The 23791-nt window shown below is 51.5% G+C and overlaps 1 protein-coding gene across 4 annotated transcripts in view; it reads right to left on the bottom strand.

Moving 5' to 3' along the window:
* ASTN1 (astrotactin 1) overlaps positions 1-23791 on the bottom strand; it is a 68311-nt gene that overhangs the window by 24171 nt on the left and 20349 nt on the right. For all 4 annotated transcript variants that reach the window (XM_063165411.1, XM_063165410.1, XM_063165412.1 and 1 more), the window contains exons 2-14: positions 22230-22417; positions 16895-17291; positions 15661-15807; positions 15112-15219; positions 13528-13677; positions 12211-12378; positions 12026-12110; positions 4266-4340; positions 3671-3808; positions 3218-3368; positions 2398-2564; positions 1412-1606; positions 589-716 (exon numbers count right to left, since the gene is read on the bottom strand). In XM_063165411.1, coding sequence (XP_063021481.1) covers positions 589-716; positions 1412-1606; positions 2398-2564; positions 3218-3368; positions 3671-3808; positions 4266-4340; positions 12026-12110; positions 12211-12378; positions 13528-13677; positions 15112-15219; positions 15661-15807; positions 16895-17291; positions 22230-22417 — 2097 coding nt within the window. The remainder of the gene's footprint in view (positions 1-588; positions 717-1411; positions 1607-2397; positions 2565-3217; positions 3369-3670; positions 3809-4265; positions 4341-12025; positions 12111-12210; positions 12379-13527; positions 13678-15111; positions 15220-15660; positions 15808-16894; positions 17292-22229; positions 22418-23791) is intronic.

Genomic DNA, 23791 nt, shown 5'->3' with positions numbered 1-23791 from the left:
AATGAAGGCTACTTATGAGTACTGGCAACTTGGAAAAAAGGCAAATCCTTGAAGGCTGTCTAGGAACCTATGATAACCTATCACTCATGGCCCATGATGCTCTGGTATAGCAAACCAAAACATTTTGGTTTGGTGGTGCTGGGTTTTGAATGCTTCATTAAATCAGCAGAGAAATCAAAAGTAATTGGAAAACCTCTTTTGCCCTAAAAAAAAAAAAAAAAAAAAAAAAAAAAAAAAAAAAAAAAGAAGAAAAATCCTTTTGTAAATACCCCAAATAGTTGATGGATACTTGAGCTTTTACTCCACAATTAATTTACAGCCTTTGCCTTTCCTTCATTTTTAATGCCTTCCTCCTACTGGAAAAAGGAACCAACCCTCAGCTGCTGGTTCCTTGATGTGCAGCTGAGAACAGGGTGCTAAAGCCATTATATATATATATATATATATATATATATATATATATATATATATATGACTTTATAGATGTATCCCCCAGTAGATATATCCTGTGGGAGGTTGGGGTGCTGAGCTGGACATGCTGGCAGCTGCCTCCCTGGGAGAGGCATGGATCCAGCTGGACTCACTCACCAGTGAGGAACTCAGGGTCAGGAGTGGGGTCAGAGAGCTCCTCTTGGCACTGGTTCTCCAAGGGCACTGTGGCCACCACCAGCCCATCAGGCAGCTGCTGCTCCAGGCCCCGGGCAAAGTTGTTCTGCCTGGAAGTGAATTGCAGAGAGAAGAGCAAGGCTGGGGGACAGCACTGACTGCTAGCAAGTGACCCATCCCAAAAATCCACCTGGCACTTCTCCTTTCCTTCAGGAGCAGATTAAAAAGATGTCTACTCTTGATGGAAAGTGTCAGGCATGACACCCTCCCCACCAGCCCCTCCATCTTCTGCAAAGCAAAGCCAGGCATGGACGGACAGGCAGTCTGCTACAGTCCAGCCCCAGGCTCCTTCCACGCCTTCTGTCACAGACATCTTTTCATGAAAATACTTTCCTTAGGATTTTTATCTCCTGAGAAGCTGAGAGGCCTCAGGAACAAAATGTAAACAATGGTTATCTGCTGCTGTGGAATGCAACAGGTGGATCTGTGATTAGTCCATGTTGGTTGTTTCTAATTAATGGCCAATCACAGCCAGCTGGCTTGGACTCTCTGTCTGAGCCACAAACCTTTGTTATTCATTCTTTTCTATTCTTAGCTTAGCTAGCCTTCTGAGATGAAACCTTTTCTTCTATTCTTTTAGTATAGTTTTAATGTAATATATATCATAAGATAATAAATCAAGCCTTCTGAAATATGGAGTCAGATCTCCGTCTCTTCCTTCAACATAAGACCCCTGTGAACCCCGTCACAGCCTTCCTCTTGGATAGGATGCTGAGGTCTGACCCTGCTGGGGTCTGCAACTCACCTGAAGGTCCCTTTGAGCACCTGGCCTGGTGCCACCTCCCTGGTGTGGTTGTTGTAGCCGTAGAAGAGCTCTCCAAAGAGGGTCTGGTTCATGGGCAGCTCGCGGGGCTCGCCGCAGTCCCCGCCCTCGGGGCACGACTCCGAGATCAGCTGGCACGAGCGCCCGTCCGCGCCCAGCTTGTAGTCCTCAATGCACCTGGGGAGCCAGCACGGGGCGCCTGTCAGCTGCAGCCCCCCAACACTGAGCACAGACACAAGAACAGAGGAGGCACCCTCCATCCCAACCCCACCAGCTCACGGCGGCGGCAGCAATGGACAGCAGCACTTTGGGGTGTCCCCGTGGCCAGGGAGGGGATGAGGATGGGTCACTTCTTGGAACCTCTGCTGGTCAGAGCGACCCTAAGTTAGAAAGTCTCTTTTTCCAGCCCAGCAGTCAAAGAAGGAGTCTGAGCTCTTAATTTCTTGTTCTCAAGATTGTTTATTGTTTATTATCTATAAAATTCTTCCTCTGACCCACCGAGGTCTGTCTGGCAGGTTGGGTTGAGGCACACTGCCCATCCTTGGGGCAATGTTATCTTTGTACACTAAAAACTATGTGTACATTATTTACAGTAACTTCCCAATACCTATCACCTATGTGAGTTTCTACTCTAAACCAATCTAAAAATGCCAACATCACCCAGAAGATAAGGCCAGGAAGAAGAAGGAAAAGGGACAGGGCACGCCCAAATTCTTCTTTCTTGGGACCCCAAGCCCCCATTCTAAAAACCCTAAAAATCTATTTTTCACCCGTGACAAACTATTATTCTACTTAAACTTTCTTGACTTGTAATTCTTCATATAAAGGTTGGTAACTGTTTTTTCCAAGGGCTAAATGAAAGGCACAGGGGTCTTGTGCTCTGTGCTAAGGTCTCTGAGCCCCCTGGGCAGGATCTCGAGTCCCCCAGGGCAGGCAGAGGGATTTCCTGGGCTCTGGCAGTCACTCACCCACAGAACATGAGGATGTTGTAGAGCAGGGGGTCCTCGGGCAGGGGCACCATCTGCTGCAGGCACAGCTGCTCGCAGCCCCCGTTGAAGCCATCAGAGCAGTCCACGCCCACGTGCCGGTCGTAGCAGCCCGTGCCGTCCTTCATGGGGCTCAGCCCCGTGGGGCACTGGTGGGGTGGGGGAAATAGGGGATGAAAACCCATGGGAAGGTATCCATCTCTGGGGCTGAGGTGGAGGGCAGGGCTCCAGCATTGCTCTCCACCAGAAAGTGCAGCCTGAGCAGTGCTCAGGGGCTGCAGGAGGGACAGCAGCACCATCCTCATCTGCAGAGATTCCTCCTGCACCACTTTGCAGCCCTCAGGAGTGTATACCCTGAGGTGGGAACCCCCTAAGCCATCTCCTATTAAAGCAATGTGCTGGTATCAACCCCACTCTCCAGCAACCCAGCTCCAGTGACTGACAAAGCCGTGCTGCCCTTTCCACACCCACTTTCTTTCCCACTCTCACAGCCTCTTCACCCCAATGCCCAGCTCTGCTGACACTGCAGCCCCACAGTCCCCCTGTTTTGGGGCAGAACAGCTGTGGTGGTGACACACACATGAGTGATCTGCAGCCTCCCACAGAGCCAACAAACAGATGGACTCTTACTGCCTCGTGTGCTCAGCAACAGAGGAGCTGCCAGCTCAAAACCATCTCCCTGCTACAAAATCAACCTCAAAACATGCACCATAAAGTGACAGTAAGGGAGGCAGGGTTCCCTTTGTGGCCTGCCCTTCCTTGCTGACACCAAGGGGGGTTCCAGGAGCCTGGGGTCACGCACCACACAGCCCGTGGAGTCCAGCTTGCGGTCCGAGATGCAGCGGAAGTTCTTGCTGCAGCCGCCGTTGTCCCGGGAGCAGTCGCGAACGGGCCCGAAGGAGTCCAGCAGCACCTCCAGGCTGTCGAAGGAGGACGAGGTCATCAGCTCTTCCCTGTGAGGAGGAGGAGGAAGAGGAGATGTGTAATCGCTGCTTCCATGAGATGTTGTGGATGCATGCATGACTGTGGCTGCTGCATGGGTTTTCCCAGAGCTCAGGCTAACGATGAACTGGGTGGCAGCTGAGCTTTTAGAAGGATGCAGGAGCTCATGAGATGAGGAGGAAACTGCCAAAACCTCGGCTTTGCAGGACTAAAGAGGGGCAGGTTCATGGTTGTATTAATCTCATGGGATGGGGATGCCAGCTCTGCTTGCTGAAGCCCCCCCTGAGCTCCCTCACCCTGCCATGGCACCTACCTGACCTCCACTGCATCCTCCATCACCGTCATGTCAGTCTTGCACTTGGCTGAGGGGTTGATGGCCAGCTCAGCTGGTGGGATGACGAAGCTCTTGCTCAGGGGCAGCCACATGCCCTCGCCCAAGGTGTAGGTGAATCTGCCAGGGAGAGCAGCAAAGGCTTGGACAAAGGAAAAAGCTGACCCTGGAAGGTTGTCTCCACCCAAATCCAAGCCCTTGAGCCTCCCTGCTCATCCTGCAAGGATGCGAGCCCAGACTAAGGTGTGTGGGCAAGGTAAAATGGGGTGGCTCCTCCAAATACACGCAATGATTCCCAAAAATTGCATGTTACTTTTAAAAAAGGGCACTTGCATTTTCCATAGAAACCCTCCTTCAGAGCCTAAAACTCACTCTCACCACGGACAGGGAGGAGGAACTGGCTGCTGGGTATCCAGCACCCACATGAAGCTGCAGGGGCATCTTCCCAGCCATGCTCACATGTCCCCAGGAGGTGGCACAGGACAGCTGTGCTCAGCCCTGCCAGATGGGCTACCTGCATGCCCTGAGTCATATTTGAGCCCCAAAATGTGCTGAGCATGTTGCCTTCATTGCTTACCGAAAAATCTTGTCAGAAGGCTGCTCGCCCAGCACCAAGTCAAAGCCACGCTGGAAGATGGTGTATGGCCAGGGCCTGGAAAAGAAAACCAGGAGCATCACACCAGCATCATGTCCTCACAGCTGCTCACAGCCCAAAATGCCTGCTCAGCCCTCAGCTCACATGCAGAAGGGTCCTGGGGTAGGATGACTCTGAGGGTAGCCAGGACAACACAATAAAATAGCCTCAGATCCAAGATCTTAATTTTGGGGTCCCTACAACATCAGATTCTCATTCCAGCTCCAACCTGCCAATAGGCCAGTGGTGTGTTGCATCTGTTATTATTTTGGGGTTGGATGCACTCCAGAGCCATCCTCACATCCCTTCACGCTCGGTACCACCTGCCTGGTCCTGTTTTAGGGATTTGCATCACAGCTATTGAATTGCAAAAAGAAAACCAAACCACAGCTGGACCATCTCTGTGAGGTTTTTGCCAGGCAGCACATCAAGCCTGGGACCTCAATTTCACCACCTGCCTTATTACCACCCTTTTTATCACTGTTCCAGGTGGGGGAGCTTTGCAAAGTGGGCTGGAAGACAAGGTGGAAGCGTGGAGCCAAGCAGGAGGCTGGAGAGCTGGTCCATCCCTGCTGTTGTAGATAGCACAGGGTGATGAGCGATGAGCCACTAAGATTTGGAGGCTGGTACCTTTCAGTGGGACACCCATGGCCATGACACCTTTGGGACATGAACCCCCAGCAGCACAGCCCTGCTGGCACACCACCACTCGCAGAGTGACACAGACAAGATACCCCACTGCCAAACCCTAAAACTCCAAATTCCCTCTGTAAAGAGCTCAGAGCTGGGGAGAGGAGATTTTCCATCCCATCGCATCACTGCTGCTAAAATTCAGAATCAAGAGTGTCAGGTGCCAGTGACAAACCCAGGGATTTTCTTTTGAGGCAATTACAGCTCTCCTGCACAAGCAGTTTAATTTCTAATCTGAAGTTATTTCAGCAAGGACAAAAATAATAATAATAATAATAATAATACAGAAATCCTGCCTGCAGGATTACAGCATTCCTTTGCTGGGATACAATGCTGTTCTCCTGTCTGGTCAGCTGGGAGCTGGGGATTACATTCAGCCCACAATCGGATTGCCTTGAATGAGGTCAGCCTCATCCAGAAAGAGATGTGCTCCTTGTGTCTCGCCAACACCTTGAATGCTTCGCTCCCCCACCTTCCAGCGCTCCTGCAGATGGGTTTTATTCTTGCTTTTGAGGAGCACATCAGGCTGGGAACAAAGGGAGAGGCTGTATAGAAGCGAGGCATTGTTCCCCATCAATTCGGGTGGAAAAGTGGTTGTGGAGAGCTGCTCTTGGCTTGCAGCAGAGCTCAGTGCTGAGGCAGGTGCTGCAGATGCACAGGGACTGCCAGGCCTCTGCCTGGTGGCACATGTGGACACACCCAGGACATGGAGCCAGTGTATTTGGACCCACCTGGGAGATTGAAATCAGCACCCAAGCCATGTTGTGTCCACCCAGGACGCAATTTCCAAATGTGGCTAAAATTCCTGTAATCATGGAGTCCCAGAATGGCCAGGGTTGAAAGGGACTTTAAAGATCATCTCATTTTACCCCTCTTCCACTAGCCCAGGTTGCTCCAAGCTCCATCCAGCCTGGCCTTGAACACTTCTAGGGATGGGGCAGCCACAGCTTCTCTGGGCACCCTGTGCCAGGGCCTCCCCACCCTCATAGTGCAGAATTTCATCCTAATACCTAATCAAACCTGCCCTCTGTCAGTTTGAACCCATCACCCCTGCTCCTAACACTGCATGCCCTTGCAAAAAGTGATGATGGCTGTGATCTAGGGAAGAGGTTTCTGTGCTCCAGGAAGGCACATGCGGCATCTCCTCAGCCTGCCACACTTTTCCCTTACTTGGCGTCCAAAAAAGCCCCTTAAATGCAATGTTCAGCCTTTAGTTACATCCCTGCATGGCAAGGGAGAGTCAGGGTTGCATGGCCTTCAGAGCTCACAAAGAAAAGTGGGAATGACCAGCAGCTCTGCAGCTGACCAGGTTGGATTAAATGGGCCAGGAATGACAGCTCTCAGCTTCTTGCAAGCCTTGGCACTCAGGTGGGCATTGAAAAAACAAAATGGGGAATCACCAGGCCACCTGAGAAACAGCAAATTCCCCACACTCAGCCAGCAAGTTCCCAAGATCCCCAGGACAACGTGAAGCCTCTCAGCTTTCCTAGATGGACCATTACCATTATCTGCATGCTTTGCTCCACATCTGGGCTTGAGTGGAAGCTCACAAAACACCTGCTAAGCCCTCCAAACCTGGAGCTGCTGGCAATGCTTTGAACCAGCTCTACAGGGCCCTGGCCATGCTTAAATTGCAGCCTCATGGGGAGGAGGCCAGACTGACCTGTAGCATCCAGAACTCTGCTCCAGCTTGTCCCCACTGCCTAAAAAACTCTTCCAGACAAGATGGGTGGGGTGAGGAATAATCCCAGAGCTGGCAGGATGGGACTACCCACCATGAGCTAACCTGGAGCAGCTGGAGCTGGCAAGGGGCTGGAAGGGCTGCAGGAGAAGGTACAAAAAGCTGCTGCAGGGGAGTGTGACTGAAATGTCACTGGAGGAGAAAGCGGTTGGTTGTTACACGCTGGAATAGGTGACATCACACCTGGTTCCCTGACCTCCTGTGCTTTTCAGGGTTTCCAACCAGTGCACAGCACAAGGATGGCCATGCCAGAGCATCCCTGCTGCACCCAGGACCCCAAAGTGGGGACCCATGCAGACCCAGAACCACCCTGAGAGGAACAGTGGATTTGCCTTTACGAACAATATATAGGTTGTAATATATAAACAATAGTGGATTTGTCTTCACAAACAGGCTGTGGGTCTGCTGGGAGATAAAACCAGCACTGGGAGATAAAAGAAACAATGGGAAGGATTCCACTGACTGACGAATGGGAAAAGAGATTTGCTTTTACAAATAAACTTTAGGTTTGCTGATAAAATGAAATTAGACATTGGGAGATGAAAGAAACAATGGAGAAGAAAAAACCTTAAATTCCATAAGAATTAAAAATTAAAAGGGAGGGTTGTACATTAGAAGGAAATCTTTGGTATTACGCATATTGGGAAGTCTAAATCTCTCAGGTACCTGTGCCAATGGGGAAAGAGAGAAGGGAAATGTGGTGGGGAAATTGGGATAAAAGGAGGCTGCATCCTTCAAAAATTTGAGAGACCCCAGGGGAATGTCCCATGGCCTCTCCCTTTATTCCAATAAAGCAAAAGGACTCCTCTGTCTCGTTTTTGGACACAAACCTCTGATGTTTGTGGATTGATTTTCCTAACCACCCTGATGGCAGCAGAGCAGAGAGCAGATGCCACCAATGACACCGATGACATTTCCAACCAGCGATGCCCAGGGCAGCTCCTCCCCAGCTCCCCTTTGCCTGCACCAGCCCTGCTCGGGTTTCAGCTGCCGATGCCCTCCCCTCCCACCCTGCCAGCCCCGGCAAGCAGCTCTTTATTAAAAATGCTAATTCCAGCACTTTCTCCCGGGCTGCCTGTAAATCTGCCAGGGGAACGGGGCGGGAGGAGGAGGCGGATGGGTGGCTTGGTGAAAAGGATCTGAAAGAACCGGGAGCTTTTTATCAGCCTGCCCTTCAGCTTGCAGAGCAGCACGCAGCAGGGGATGGAGAGAAAAATAAAAGATAGAAAAAGGGGTGTGGGGAGAAAAAGAGAGAGAAAAATAAAGACTTTAGGCAGGAAAAGTGCTGTACTTGTCAGCTCAGTGTGTCCCTCGCTCTTCTGTGGGATGGGGATGGGATAAGAGGAGCAGGGGCACTGCCAGGATGGAGATATGGGGAAGGGAAGGGAAGGGAAGGGAAGGGAAGGGAAGGGAAGGGAAGGGAAGGGAAGGGAAGGGAAGGGAAGGGAAGGGAAGGGAAGGGAAGGGAAGGGAAGGGAAGGGAAGGGAAGGGAAGGGAAGGGAAGGGAAGGGAAGGGAAGGGAAGGGAAGGGAAGGGAAGGGAAGGGAAGGGAAGGGAAGGGAAGGGAAGGGAAGGGAAGGGAAGGGAGCTGGGTGAGCAGGGCACAGGCTGATGCACTGATTCGGGCCCTGTGCTGTAAAAAACATCCGCAAGGCTGCGGATGGGGCACCAAGGGTGGGGTGGGACAATTTCCCAACAGTCACAGCAGGACGAGAGCACCCAGCCTGGCATGCTCACCATATCACCTTAAACTGCCTTCAAACCTCCCCAGGCCACGATGAAGCCCATTACAAGTTGAAAGAGGACATTGAAAAAGTCTCCTTCAATGCAGAGCACCTCAAATCTCAACGGGGGAGGCTGAAAAGTGCACCGTGGGGAGGGGAAAGCCATGTCTGAGATGGATCTAAGGGCTGGGATGAAAAAGTACAGGTGCAGGCAGGTAACAGTTTATTAACTAAAGACGGAATGTGCTGATTTGATTTTTGGCCAAATCATACCACAAAAAGAACAGCAGAAATTTGGTCTGATGAGCAAAGATGAAGTGTGGCTGGTAGGATTGCTGGAAACTGCATCCTGCTCAGGGAACATTAGAGTAAGAGTCGAGAAGCAGCTAATTAACAATGCATATCAAAGCAGGGAGACAGACTGTGAGCACACAAACAGCACCAGACAGATTTGTTTAAAACAGGCGAGGAGCAGCACACACACCAAAAAAAAAAAAAAAAAAAAAAAAAAAAAAAGTAAAGAAAAAAAGAAAAAAAAAAAGCAGATCAAATGTATCTGGTATCCATGATCAAAAAGATCTGAGTTTTTGAAAAACTGAAGATTTAGGGTCTGGACACGTTGGGTAAAAGATGCAGTGTGGAGGCGTGGAGCTCAGTCTGGTACCCAAAATACACACAGCACAAAAAGCTTCTCACTGCCACCACCAATAAAGCACAAAGATGAGCTCGCCTTCATGAGCAAAATTAGATGCTACTGAGTGAACAGACAGCGAGGGAACTTGTTATCACTGTAAATAAAAACAAACCAACAGCAAAACCATCTAAACCAAAAGGCTGAAATGAGTTTTCAGATAAAAAGGCCACCCAGGGAAAACAGAGGAGGTCAGATGCAGAGCACATCACTCCCAGGTTTGCCAAGGGATTTGGCAAATCCTGCTTTGTTGACCAAGGGCCAGCGTGGTTTCTCTGGGGACTGACCCGTGGCAGCAGAACATCACTGCAATATTGGAGGGTTCAGAGCATGTTGGACAAACAGCAGTCAGAAGTGTTTCAGCCACAGCTGATCTCACCTTCAGAGAGGGGGGAGAGTGGAGAATATTTGCAGACATCTCTTTCAGGTGAGCCTGGAACTGGGAGTGAGCTGATGAGCCCAACAATAGACAGCACTGCAGTCAACCTCTACCCCAAAAAACCTTACAAATACCACCTTACAGCTACAAGTTATCCAGATAAACAGGCTCTGACAGGATGGTTCTCCTAAGCTGAAGAGATTTCATCTCAACCACAACCTTGTGGAGGCCAAAAGTTCATGCAAAAGGGACCTCTACCATCATAAGCCCTTCCAGGCAGAGCTGCACTCAGCAGCACCTGGACATCAGGAACAGAAAAATTCTCATTAAACACCAAGCTGCTCTCAGTGTCACAATGCTTAGTGTGAACATGCTTTCAAGAGCCCCTAAAAATAGTGGAAGCTGCAGGTAGGGATGGTCAAGTGTGGTTTCAGCCGTTACCATTTTATGAAACAAAAATCTGACAGGTTCCATGAAGAAACACAGAATGAGCCCAGTTTCAAGAGGCTGGAGAGAGTTTTCTAAGGACGGTGACAGCTGCAGCACTGGAGCCTTCTCAAGAGCCCAGGGAAGGGCAGAAGGACTTTGACAGCCCCACCATGGTCTAGGGCTGTGCTGCACCCTGGGGAGAAAGGAGAACTGCCAGGATTCTCTGCCTCAAACAGAAAAATAGTCTGGAAATGCTGCACATAATTTGTTATAGCCAACTCTGGTATAGAAGAAGAAACACAAGACAGGATGCACCCTGGCCAGGAATGGATCCTGTTGCAGGAGAAAAGGCAGAGGAAAGGCTCCTGTGGGAGCCTCAGGCTGGAGATAGGTCTAAAAAAGCAGCCCCAAATCCCCCAGAGGAGCAGGGCAGGTCCTGAGCACCTTTCAGTGGGCATTGCCGACACCAAAGCTGGGCCAGGGGATGCCAACAGGTCCAGGGGGCTTTAGGAATGTATTGGTCCTTCTTGCCCTTGGCTTCTCTGCTGCTTGTTACCATCTATATTTTTTCCCAATTTACCTGAAAGCAGCATCTTTCTCTCCACTTTGCCTTCAGAAAGTGAAGCAGCTAAATCAGGAAAAAGCTGGAGAAGAGCAGTGTGCATGGAAGGAAAGTGTGAAGCTGCAGACCCACACTCAGGAGCACAGGAAAAGCAGAGGGTCAGGAAGCAAATGTTTCTCCACAGTGCTTATCCATTTTTATTACTAGCCTCCATTAACAAAGTTATTTGTTAATTTGATTTTTGCAAGGTGTTGGGCTCAACACACCAAAACCATATGTGGCTGTGGGCTCTTTCCAGCCCACTGTGAGACACTCCTAAACACAACACCTCCCAAAACAGGCAAATCCCTGTCAGGGGAGTAACTCAATGTCTCCTATGAGATGGCACAGAGGAGCTGGGGCCATTCCTCTAGCACACTGGGGACACACAGCACAAGGAGCTGTGTTTCTGCCTGGATTCTCCTGCCCCAGCAGTGGCACCTCACAGAGGTTTGGGGACCATCACCACAGCCACAGCACATCCCCAACAGGGGCCACCTGCACAACGAGCATGGCCCTGCCCAGGGCACCCAGAGCAACAGCCTGTCTGGCACAGCTGGTGCTAAATTGCCTCTAAAATGATAAAAAGCAGCGAGGGGGCTGGAGATGGAGCAGCAGTGCTCTCCCCAGGGCCCAGTTCAAAGGGACACAGCAGGGCTGTGCCAGCACTGACAGCTGCCAGCCCCCAGCGCAGAGACACGGCAGGGGGGACACCAAGCCCAGCCTTTGATGATTTTTCTCTTCCCACTGTGAACATTAATAACTTCAGAGAGGGCATCCTGCCACGTGCAGGGCCACCACCGATCCAGCTGCAGCATAATGAGAAAAGGGGGGGAAAAAGGGTTTGGTGGGAGCTCTGAATTTGGGGATGTCTTGGTTTTGTGCACATCATCTCCAGCCATTCCTGGGAGCTGCACATCACAGACCCACAAGTGCAGAGGGACAGATTGAGCATCCCCTTGAGGGTCACAGAGAGGTGGAAACTTTGGGAATCCACCACCAAATTGCTGCTGAAACATCAGAAAAATTTCCTTTACCACCTCCAGGTGTGTGAAGCTTGGAGCAGGCGGTGACTCCTCTTTGATACTGTCCCTCGGGCACAGTATCAAAGCATTTAATTTTCCCAGTTTTCAGTGGGGACCTCAGCCCCACAAAGTGCAGGATGCCCAAGATAGTGCACACAAGGGTGGGAGGAACAACCTCAATCTCTTCCAGGGGGTTTTTACTCTGAAATGTGACAATGGCCTCTTGTACATCAATCCTGATTATTTCAAAGAACAGAAATCTTCTCTCCTGCAGAGCCCAGCTGTGGGCTGACCTTCCAATTCACCGAGGTGCCTCCAAGAATTTACCACAGTTCTGCCATGCAAGAAGTCCCCACAGCTGTGCTGAGGGGCTGTGGAAGCCCAGCAGCTCCTGTGAGGACACTGCAAGGCTGGGCACTCACCCCTGGTTCGTTCCCCACTCATTCCTGATGCAGAGGTGCTTGTGCACAGGGTCCTTCATGTAACCTTCATAGCAGAGACACTCCCCTGTGGAGACACCAGGGACATGGCATGGGAAGGCTTTCCATGTGCTCCCCTGCCGAGTGCGGGCACACCAGCTGACAGAGCCACCCTCAGGAGCACTCACCAGTCTCGGGGTCACACTGGTGCTCACAGGGGTCCAGGAGGCGCCGGGCACACAGGTCCAGGGCCCAGGGCCCACTGGAGTTTTGCTGGGAGAAGAGGACAACCTGTGCTGGGTTCAGCCAGTCACTGGCATCCAGCTGGCTCCCCTCCAGCAGGATGAACCGGCTCCCTGCCACCGAGACAAGGGCAGTCAGTGACAGCCACCCGCTGCTGCACCCTCATCCCATGGGGGTGCCCTGCATCCCACCCATCCCGTGATGTTTGCCCCCATCCCCTGCCCATTCACTCCATCCTGAGAAAGCACCCTCTGTTCCACAAGAGTTCCTTCTGTGCCACAAGGAATCCTCTGTCCTGTGCCCGTCCTCTCTGCCATACGACAGCCCCCTCCATTCCATACACATGACAGCTCCTTCCATGCTGTGCCTTTCCCCTCTGTCCCACAGCAGCCATCTCCATCCCACAGCTCTCCCTTTGGTCCCACACAGAGGTCTGTCCCACCATTTAATCCCATATCCACTTCCCTCCAACACACAATAATCTCCTTGGCCCTCTGCCCATCCCCTCCATCCTGCAGCAAGCCCTGTGTTCCACAGCAGCCATCTCCACCCTGTGTCTGTCTCTTCTGTCCTGTGCCTTGTCACCCTGATTTTTTGAGATTTTCTAAGCCTTCTGATGTTTACATTCTTGTAATGAACTTTCTCACATGCTTTGTGTAAATAACATTGTTTTACATTCTTTTATAGAGGAGGAGAAATTTGATTGACTGTTAGTCTGCCCAGTGTCATTCAAGAGGTGGCACTGTCACCCTCCAATCCACTGTCACTCTTGGAAATCTATAAATGTTAGAGTCAAAAATTAAAAACTCTTTTTTCACCTTGGAAAAGCTGCGTGTCCATTTCGTGTTATTTCATGTCCTGTAGTGACAGTGCCTATCCCCTCCACCCTGTACCACTCCATCCCTTGCTCCCAACATGGTACCCTCCATCTCACACCATTCCCTCTGTCATGGACCCATCCCCTCCATCCCACTGTCTTCCACCCATCCCCATCTCCATCCCATGCCCATTCCCTCTGTCCCATGCCCATTCCCTCCGTCCCATCCCCATTCCCTCTGTCCCACACTGGTGCCCTCCATCCCCACCTGTCCCTCCTGTCTTGCACCATCATTCCCCCTCTCCTCCATCAATCCTCACAGAGCGGGGCAGGAAGGAGTGGGTAAGAGAAGGGAGTGCTGGAATGAGTAGGAAGGAGCAGGGGGTGCAGGAGTGGGTGAGAGCAGGGGGTACAGAGTGGGTAACAAGGAGCAGGGGGTGCTCACCGTCGGCGATGAGGTGCTCAGGGACATGCAGGGTGATCTTGACGACGAGGGGGCAGTTCATGTGGGAAGAGCACACCAGGCTGATGACACAGCTCGTCACACTGATGAGGGTCAGCGTGGTCTTGTTCACGGGGCTTCGGGGGGACCCCACTGCAGAGCACAGGAGCACAGTCAGACCCGACACCTGCAGCACCCAGGAAGGTCTCTGGGTGCAGCCAGGGGAGCCCAGGATGCAGAGACCCTGCCCAGCCCCCTGGAAACCCAGCCTCAATCGAATCAAATGGAATAATTTTGCACTTTGAAGAACATGAAGCAGCCTTTGCCATGGGACTATCTATCTCTCTCTCCTGCTGTGACCAAGATCTTCCTGATCCCCCAGAGCCCTGGCTCTCCCACACCCTGCAGTGCAGCATGCTGAGAACTTTGCAGCATCAGAGCTCTAAAGCAGAGCAGAGATATCAGGAAAAAAAAGAAGGTAAATGCAGTATCCTGGTTTTACCCACTCCTTCTTGGCACTTCACTTGGGTTAATTTTGTCATGACAACAGGCTCGTTGATGCTCTTGAAAAAGCAATAGAGAGCCCTAACTGCTCAGAGCATGCAGGTCTTTGACTTTTAATCTTTCAGCTGAAGAAGCTGAGCGGAAAACAAACTGTTTGGAGACAAAGCCTGAATGTCTGTCCCTGTCTCTGAGCCTTCCAGCCTCCGCTGATGGCTCCCAGTCTTGCCACTCCCAGAAAAACAAGGCATCATCCAGCAAACGAGGCTCAGCGAGGGAAACAGGCACTAACTTCCCTCTTGGGAAGAGGAAACCTCCCAGAGGGACAGAGCAGGGCAGTGGGGCAAGACTCCAGCCTGGCTGTTCCCACCCCTGGTGCACGCACAGCTGGCATGTGCACGGTGCTGAGCAGCAGCATGGCACGGCACGGGCCAGCCTTTGAAGCGTGTTACTCATTAATATACACCAGTGCCCGGCAGGAGCCTCCAGCAAAACATCAGAAAACATTTCACCCTCTGCTGGGAAGCTCCACCGGAGAGCAGCAGCCGCCTGCTGCAAAGCAGGGACTGTGCCTGCCTGCAGTAGCTGGGATTGCACTGGGGTTTCCATCTTTTTACCAATGCAAAGTCTCCAAACCCAGAGAAGCAACGGCAAATGAGGCAAGAGGGATGGCTGGTGACCCACCCGTGCACTGCACCCACCCTGCACCTGCACCCACCCCTGCACCTGCGCCTGCACCCACCCCTGCACTGCACCCACCCCTGCACCTGCACCCACCCCTGCACCTGCACCCACCCCTGCACCTGCGCCTGCACCCACCCCTGCACCTGCACCCACCCCTGCACCTGCACCTGCCCCTGCACCTGCCCCTGCACCCACCCCTGCACCTGCACCTGCACCCACCCCTGCACTGCACCCACCCCTGCACCTGCACCTGCACCCACCCCTGCACTGCACCCACCCCTGCACCTGCGCCTGCACCCACCCCTGCACCTGCACCTGCACCCACCCTGCACCTGCACCCACCCCTGCACCTGCACCCACCCCTGCACCTGCACCTGCCCCTGCACCTGCCCCTGCACCCACCTCGGCTGCGCCGGCGGCTCCGCGAGGGGTCTGTGTAGAAGGTCAGCTGGGGATCGGTGTCTGCCTCTGTCCCTGAGTCCCCCTCGGGGTTGAGAAAGGCTGAGCCAGCTGCAGGGGACACTGAGTGTAGTCACGGAGGGGTTGGCACCGTGCCACCCCAAACCTTGGCATCCTACAGCACCCTTCAGGGAAAGCCCTGCACTACAGAGCAGAAGCTCCATCTGCCAGGTGCAGCAGGGACAGCATCTGCTCCCCTTCCCACACACACAGCCAGACCCCCACACCAGGATACCTTACACCTTTTCCCCGTGGCTGTGCCAGAATCCTGCAGTATTTACTGGGGCAAACACCACCTGCATCTTCACAACCATCCCAACATCACTCACGTCCTTGCAGGCACCACATTTCCCATTTCTCCCCACCCAAACCCCCTTTCCCACGCTCTCTCCACGCTCTGGTCCTATTTCCCCATCCCAGAGGGGGGTGGGTGGCTGGAATGTGGGTGGGTGGGAGCCCAAGGCTGCCCACCCTCCCCAGGGACTGCCCTACCTCGCGCCTTGTTGTTGATGCGCTTGCGCTGGCTGCTGGAGGTGTGGGACAGCAGCGTGGCCTGCTGGTGGTTGGAGTCCACGGGGCTGGTGGCAATGATGTTGTCCTTGTACTTGTTCATCAGGGACAGCTTGGCGTTGTCACTCCCTGAGCAGGAAGGATTGAAGGTGAAACATTTAGACTTTTAAAAGGGAGGGAGGTGAGAGAAAGGTTTCCTTGGGTCCATCTCCAGATCGTCCTGAGGCGATCAAGGTGCTGAACTCAATGAGCTGAGCTCATTGGCACACTGATGAGCAGCTCAAATCCTGAAGAGGACTGGCACCTCCACCAAACTAGCCAAAAGCTGAGATTTAACACTCAGCCTCTCAGGGCGCTTCCTCATATGCAGGAGAGCTTCAGGCACCACACCATGATCTTCCCAAACTGTTTGGGAAGGCTCTAGTTGGATGGCTCAGTGATATAACCAAAAAACAGGTTTGTTATAAGGCTCTAGTTGGATGGCTCAGTTAGTGATATGACCAAGGAACAGGTTTGATACGAGCCTCAAAGAATCCCTGCTGGTGATCAGAAGGCAGTATTAACTCTGAATCACACTGATGGCAAGTAAAAATTTGCTACCAAAAACCTCACCTGAAGAAGACAACAGAAATCTGGGGACACAGAAGGATAGTTTGGGGGTCACAATGGGAGGGGGCCATGTCACCATGATATTTTCTGAAAAATACCTGGTTGCTGGCTCCTACCCCTTCCCTCCCCTTCTCCCCCAGGTAAAAGGGTGAGCAAACCACACGGTCAGGCAGTTCTGTTAGAGCTGTTGCTGCATTCAGAGGCTAAAATAAAGCTCTGGATTGAAATCCTCCATCAGAACCAACTCCTTTCCCTCACCATCACCTTAAAACTTCTCCACCAGAGGTAAACCTAAGGAGCAGCCCCTGTTATGGGGGAAAGCTCCATCCCACAGCCACCAGAGCTCCTGCAGACCTGGACTTGTCCCCACGGGCCCAGCTGCAGCACCCAGCCAGCCAAAAGTGTCTGTGGGGTGAAACACCACACACCCAGCCAGCCCAAAGTGTCTCTGGGGTGAAACACCACAGTTTCACCTATTTGGCTCAGCAGCATGGGCCAGGCAAGCCAAGGCACGTCCCATCTGGCCATATTGGCAATTATTGCAAAACACACGATCGGAACCAGGGAGAAGACAAGGCAGAAAGGATCCAAGTCAGCCCAAGCCCACCTGGCGTGAGGTCCATGCTGGCCTTCTCGTTGCAGCCCTGCAGCGAGTCCAGCGTGCGGGTGACCTGGCTGGCGAAGTCCTCGCCGCCGTTCATGCACTCGCGCTGCAGGTGGTGCCGCAGGTCGGTGATGTCGTACTCGTAGCCGTCCAGGATGGGCGTCTCGCGGATGCTGAGCGTGCCGCTGGAGTTGTGGCCCTGCACGCGCTGGGCGTTGCGCAGGCTCTCGCGCCCGTGGCCCCCGATCAGCACCGAGGGGATGTAGTGGATCTCGTTGGCGGCCTCGGCGCTGGCGCTCTTCTGGGGCTGCGGCACGCGGCGCCGCTTGCACCAGCGCCGGCGGGTGTACAGGATCATCACCAGGCACAGGATGGACAGCAGCAGGGCGATCATGCCTCCCTGCGGGGAGCACACACCGAGCAGGGTCAGACAGGTGTTCTCGGGAGTTCTGCCGGTAATTGCAGCCCCCAGACATGTGAAAAGTCTCTGTTTTGGGCCCCCTGGAGTTCTTCAGTTTTCTGTCTCAGAGTTGTTTATTATATCTTACCTATAAAATTTTCCTCCTGCCCAGCTGAGGTCTGCTCAGCAGGGCAGCCAGCGGCACTCTTACTGCGCTGTCTTTTTATACTACAAACCACGTATAACATATTTACAATTACTTTCCAATACCTATCACCTATGTTAGACAGGGCACTTCTATTCTAAACCAATCCCACCACTTACAGATTGGTTTAGAGTAGAAGCTCACTGTCTAACACAGGTGATAGGCATTGGAAAGTAATTGTAAACATTGTACATGTAGTTTTTAGTATAAAGACATAACACAACCCTGGGGGCAGGCAGAGTGCCTGGAACTGTCCTGCTGGATGGACCTCAGCAAGGCAGGAGAAAGAATTTTATAGATAAGACACAATAAACAACCTTGAGACGAAGAAATGAAGAGCCCTGACTCCTTCTTCAAGCACCAGGCTGGGAAAAGAGACTTTCTAACTTCTCTTGGGGTCACTGTGACAAGCTAGAAAGATCCTGACAGAACAGGAGAAATTTGATGGACTGTTGGTTTGTCCAGTGTCATTGGAGAGGTAGCACCTTCACCCTCCAATCCACTGTCACTTTTGGAAAACTGTAAATGTTAGAGTCAGAAAATAAACTTTCCTTTTCTTCACCTTGAGAGCAGCAGTGTGCGCTCATGTTGTTTGGTGTCCTATAGTGACAGCCAGGGGCTGGCATCCACCATCCCCTGGGACACAAACACCCCAGGGATGCTCCAGGGTGGAAAGGAGAGCCCATCACCAAGAGTCTGCTGGCACCAGGAGCACCCAGTGCTGGCCTGGAGCCTGCCCTGGGCTGGACCAGTGTTGAAGTTGCCAGCGAGGCATGAAAAAGCAGCATTTAAAGCAAAGCATGTTTTGTTTCACTCTCCTGCCTCTGAAAACAGAGATCAGCTTTATTCCAGGCAAATGCTCCTACGGGCAACTTTTTCTGACCCATTTCCAGCCAGTTTCAGTGCTGTCACTCTCAATCTTGGGAGATGCTCCCAGGGTATCCGGCAGAAATCGCAGCACAGATTAAAAGAGATCAAGGCTTGAGACAGGCGGATGACTGAAGTGTTGTTTGGGGAACGTGTTTGGGGAAAGAGGCTGAAAAAGCTCCTGTCCCACAGGAATGGACCCCAAAACTGCACCTGGCCCTGCCACCCTGCCACTGTCCCCAAGATCACCCTCCTGCAAGACGTCACAGATGGAGGGCGGTGAGATGAAAGCCCCAGACTGGCCCTTCATGCACAGTCTGCCAAGAATAATCACAATAATAACAAGAAAAACCATGTGGAGCCAGTTAAGAGCTCAGAGTCCATCCACAGCTCCGGTCTCCCTCCTCTTTTCAATGCAACAGGTGATCTTGAGAAAATAAAATAATAGTAATAATCCGCTCCATTAGGATAAAACATTAGGGGAATTATTGAATGAGAGGCAGGAGAGGCAGCTGGAAAAGGAAGTTTAATGGCCATTACAGTTTAACCCACTTTCATTTCCAGGATAATGGAGCTGTGATGCATCCTCCGAGCCTCCTTCCCAACTTTCTTTAATAACAAAAACAAAAACAAACAAAAAAAAAACCCTCTAAACAATAATAAAAAAAAAAAGAAAAGAAAAGAAAGAAAGAGGAAACAAGCTTAGGGATTCACGAGACCAGCAGTCCTGCAGAAGTCAGGGGGCTGGCATCTCTCTGGCCAGGGAGCCTACAGCCAGGAAGTCAGAAAATCTTGCTGGGGCTGAAAATTGGCCCTGAATCATAGAAACCATAGAATCCTACAATGCTTTTGATTGGAAGGGACCTTAAATTCACCTCATTCCAATGCCCTTGCCAAAAGCAGGGACAAGCCCTTCCAACCTGGCCTTGGACACTTCCAGGGATGGGGCAGCCACAGCTTCTCCAGGCCTGTGCCAGGGCCTCAGCACTCACAGGGAAGATTTTATTCCCAATATCTAATCTCTGTATCAATCTGATTCCATCTCTACATGCATTTGTATAAAGTGCCTGGCAGAGTCATGCAGGAATTTTAGTGGCAAAGTGGGAGCCTAATTCTGCACCATGCTCCAATCCCTGTGAGTTCTTGTGATCCATAAATTAGTGAGGATTATCCCCATCCCCACCAGGGATGGCCCTCTCTGTCATGGCTCTCCATCACCCTAGAGAAAGTCCACCTGCAGGTGGATGACAAGCAGGTAGGAGGAATTCCAGGGCATTCCTGGCTTTCCTTCACCCTCTGTATGCACATTAAATCCCCCAAACACCAGCAAGCTCTGCCATACACCTGTGCTGGTGAACAGCAGAGACCAGCTGGAGCTCGAATCTGGTGGATGCTCATTTTTTTTCAGGCAGTGGCCATGGGTTCACAAAAGAGACTTGTTATTTCATTGAAAATTAATTTCTTCTGCCCCACTGGTCTGAGAGCTCAAATTATCCCTGAGAAAAGCAGCCTGTGGACTCTTGAGATTTCAAGAGGCTCTGAGTGGAGGATGAAAGCCAGAACTGAAGTCTCCCCTACCTCCTGCCTATTGGAGAGGGTCAGACCACCACCTTATATCCCCTTTTCCCCCGCACAGGAGCACTGAAATCCCATTGTTCCTTATTCCCCCCAGCCCAGCACACATGTGAGTGCTGGGAGAGGAGCCCTGCCAGGGATGGGTGTGGGAGTGCTCCTCACCCAGCCCACGAGCAGACCTTGGTCACGATGGATGCAATCCTTCACTCACACCTGTCACCGACATCCTTTATGAAAAATCCTTTCCTTAGGAGTTTTCTTCCTGAGAAGCTGAGAGGCCTCAGGAACAAAATGTAAACATTGATTATCTGCTGCTGTGGAATGCAACAGGTGCATCTGTGATTGGTCTCATGTGGTTGTTTCTGATTAATGGCCAATCACAGTCAGCTGGCTTGGACTCTGAGACACGAAACTTTGTTATCATTCTTTCTTTTTCTATTCTTAGCTAGCCTTCTGATGAAATCTTTTCTTCTATTCCTTTAGTATAGTTTTAATATAATATCTATCATAAAATAATAAATCAGCCTTCTGAAACATGGGGTCAGATCCTCATCTCTTCCCTCATCCTCAGACCCCTGTGAACACGGTCACTCACACCTCCTCCCTTGGCAACCACACAGCAAAGAAAGGAAATCAGCCTTGAGAACTCCACGTGATGCTGGCTCCTGGCACAAAAGCCAGCCTCTGTTTGTCAGGAGGCAGGGATGCTGTCGGAGCAGAGCTGAGAGCGATGGGGAAAAAAGGGCAGGGGAGGACTCAATCTGCATTTGCACATTTTGGCGTGACAGCCACGAGCTGCAGAGATCCTTTTCATCAGCTCCATAACAAACCTTCAGCCAGGCACTTCTGCCTTGATCTTGGCTTACAGCAGTGCCCAAGGAGATCAAGACCACAGCAGGGCCAGCCTCTCCAGAGGTGATGCACCCTCTTAGAGCAGCTGGGAGCAGACAGTAAAATTGAGATAATGGTGCAAGATGTTTTGGGGAGTGGCTTTGCAAACAATTTTTTTTCCCTCGGACTAATCAAGCACAAATGATGGAGGAGAAACCTGGCCTGGGGCTGCAATCTGGAAGAGCAATTGAAGCTCTTATTAGGGCAGACACCACTGAACAGCCTGCTTGCAGCCTCTGCAACACATTGGCTAATTATCTTCCAGTGGCACAAAAATTGTAGGATTCTACAAGTTTTTTCCAACACAACAGAAAAAAAACCAATCAATCAACAAACACACCACAGATCTTCCCCCAGTCTACAGATTTCTCCTTTCTCTGCTTTTCTCTGTGTGGCTGGGTGTGTATTGCTGTGTGACCCCGACACATGAAGCCATGGCCAGGGGGCTGCCAGGCTGATGAAAGTGGTGGTGACAGTGCCTGGTGGCCCTGTGACACAGGCTGTGCAGCAGGGCAGAGGGCAGCAGGCACCCTGCACTGGCCAAAGGGCCCCTGACCAGTCAGTGGGAATTAACCCTGGGTTAACTGGCTGAGACCTTCAAAGCACAGCACCCCACAAATGTTTTTTCAAAGTGATGCAAGCTAAGGGAGAGCTTTGAAGCAGCCTGTGAAGGCACTCAGCATTCACCACTCACAGAGGTGCCCAGGGCAGATGGACACATCCTATGACAGCTGGAGCCAGATGGGGAAAAAATTCCTTTTCAAAAGCCACTGTATTTTCTACAGGCTTCTGGACAGCTAATCAGGGGCTGCCTTCCCATTACATAGTGTGGAAACACAGGACACTGGGAATATTTCTCTGTCTGCTCTGGGGTGCCCTGACCCCCAGGGGAGCACTGACTCTGACCCTCATTCATGGAGAAAGTTTCCTAGAATTCAAGATAGACTGAAATCCGCAAAAGTGTGAAATAGATTATAGAAAGTAGTGTAGGTGTATCACTTGGTGAGAAATTTAGGTTTTGAGATTTTTAGTATGTTGTGGATGGGGCAAGATGGAGGGCACAGGGTGTGGTCCTGGGTTTCTTCTTCTTCCTTATTCTTCATGGGTTTGGGTGGCATTTTGTAATTGGGCAGAAAAGTGTGCACTGGGGGCTCTGTGGGACCAGTTACTAGGTTAAAAGGAAAATAATCTAGGTGTCAGTTCTTAATTGGATAGTTTAGTCTTAAAAGACCTTGTAACAAGAGATTGTTGGCTATTTTGTGCCTTGCTGCTGAACTCACAGTAGTGAGGCTGTTTTGCTGAAAAGAAATAATAAACACTTGAGTCTGAACATGAGTTACTGTCTCAAGTGCCTTCAATCCAGACCCAGGGAAACCCACAGCCAGTACCCCCCGACCTACCATGACAGAGATGTGGAGGATCCTGAGCTCCTCCTCGGCCGACTCGGTCTGGGGCTCCTCGGTGGGGTCGAAGCCGGGCAGGCTGGGGGCCCCGTCCTGGTGGTGGATGTGGAAGAGCAGGGTGCCGTTCTCCAGCCACTGCTGCCGCCAGCGCACCAGCGGGATGTCGTCCGTGTTGCCCGAGATCTCTGCAAGAGCAAAGCTGGTCAGGGGGGAGGTCTGGAGCACAGGGCTCGTGGCAGATGCTCACCCCTTCCCAAAAACATGGCTGGAGGGACCAAAGGATGCACAGCCTCTAGTCATCGGTGTTGGAATTCAGGACATCCCATCCTGAACCCTGCCAGGGGCTCGGACACCCTGGCACAGAGCACAAGACACCTGTGACTTTGATTATGACCCATGGAAAAAATTACCAACCTTACATGAGGATTTGCAAGCCAAAAAAGTCTAAGTAGAATAATAGTTAGTTTGTCACAGGGTGAAAAATAGGTCTTTTGGGGTTTTTAGAATGGGGGTTCAGGAGGCAAGGTGGAGGAATTCAGGCATGTCCTGCCTTTCTCCTTCTTGGCCTCCATCTTCTGCTGTGATGTTGGCACTTACAGATTGGTTTAGAGTAGAAGCTCACTGTCTAACATAGGTGATAGGTATTGGGAAGTTATGGTCAATAATGTACATGTAGTTTTTAGTATAAAAAGATAACACCACCCTGAGGGCAGCCAGAGTGCCTCTGTCTGACCTGCTGAGCGGACCTTGGCAGGCCAGGAGAAAGAATTTTATAGATAAGATACAATAAACAACCTTGAGACTGAGAACTGAGGAGCTCTGACTCCTTCTTCTACCACCAGGCTGGGAAAAGAGACTTTCTAACGCACCTCAGGGTCATTGTGACCAGCAGAAGTCCTAAGAATCTCCTGCCAGCACCATGGATGCCCCTACATAAATCACAACCTGAGGGGCTAAAGGGGAGTAAAGCCATATTTCTGGGTATAATCCAGATGTGGGCCTCTCCAAAACTCCAGCTGTGGTGCAGGGAGACAGCACTTAGTGACAGCAGTAACCAAGCAGTGTCCTTCCAGCTCTAGTCTGGGCAGGTTTCACCCACACAGCTTCAGACACTGGGAACACAGCATACAGGACAAATTCTCAGCAGCATCATGGGGTCACTGGGAGCACATCTCAAATTGTTGCAGGCAAAATATTTACCACCCTTTGTGAGCAGTGAAATATGAATCTGGCCGTGATTTCAGAGGTTTTCAGTTTTCAACCATTTTCTACAGCTCTCCCCCCAGGACTCAGCCCAGAGACCTGCAGAGGTGCCTGCAGCTTCTGCCCAAGCAACCCAATTTTCCCTAAGCACCTTTAATTCCAGAGTTTGGGGCAGTGAGACACATGGACAAAGCTGGGCTGTCATGGAAGTAGAGGGCACCCAGGCAGGGACACCACACATGCTCCAGGACACGAAACACCAAATCAAACCTAATTCACCTGGCTGGCTCCAAAATTTCAGGGACATCTACAGCTGGGTCTCAGCCAAAGGCAGGGTAACACCAGCACCTCTCCCT

The sequence above is a fragment of the Melospiza melodia genome, chromosome 11 (genome assembly GCF_035770615.1).
Source record: "Melospiza melodia melodia isolate bMelMel2 chromosome 11, bMelMel2.pri, whole genome shotgun sequence".
Taxonomy (NCBI): domain Eukaryota; kingdom Metazoa; phylum Chordata; class Aves; order Passeriformes; family Passerellidae; genus Melospiza; species Melospiza melodia.
The sequence above is the reverse complement of the archived record's forward strand: the minus strand, read 5'-3'. Positions and strand labels throughout refer to the sequence as shown.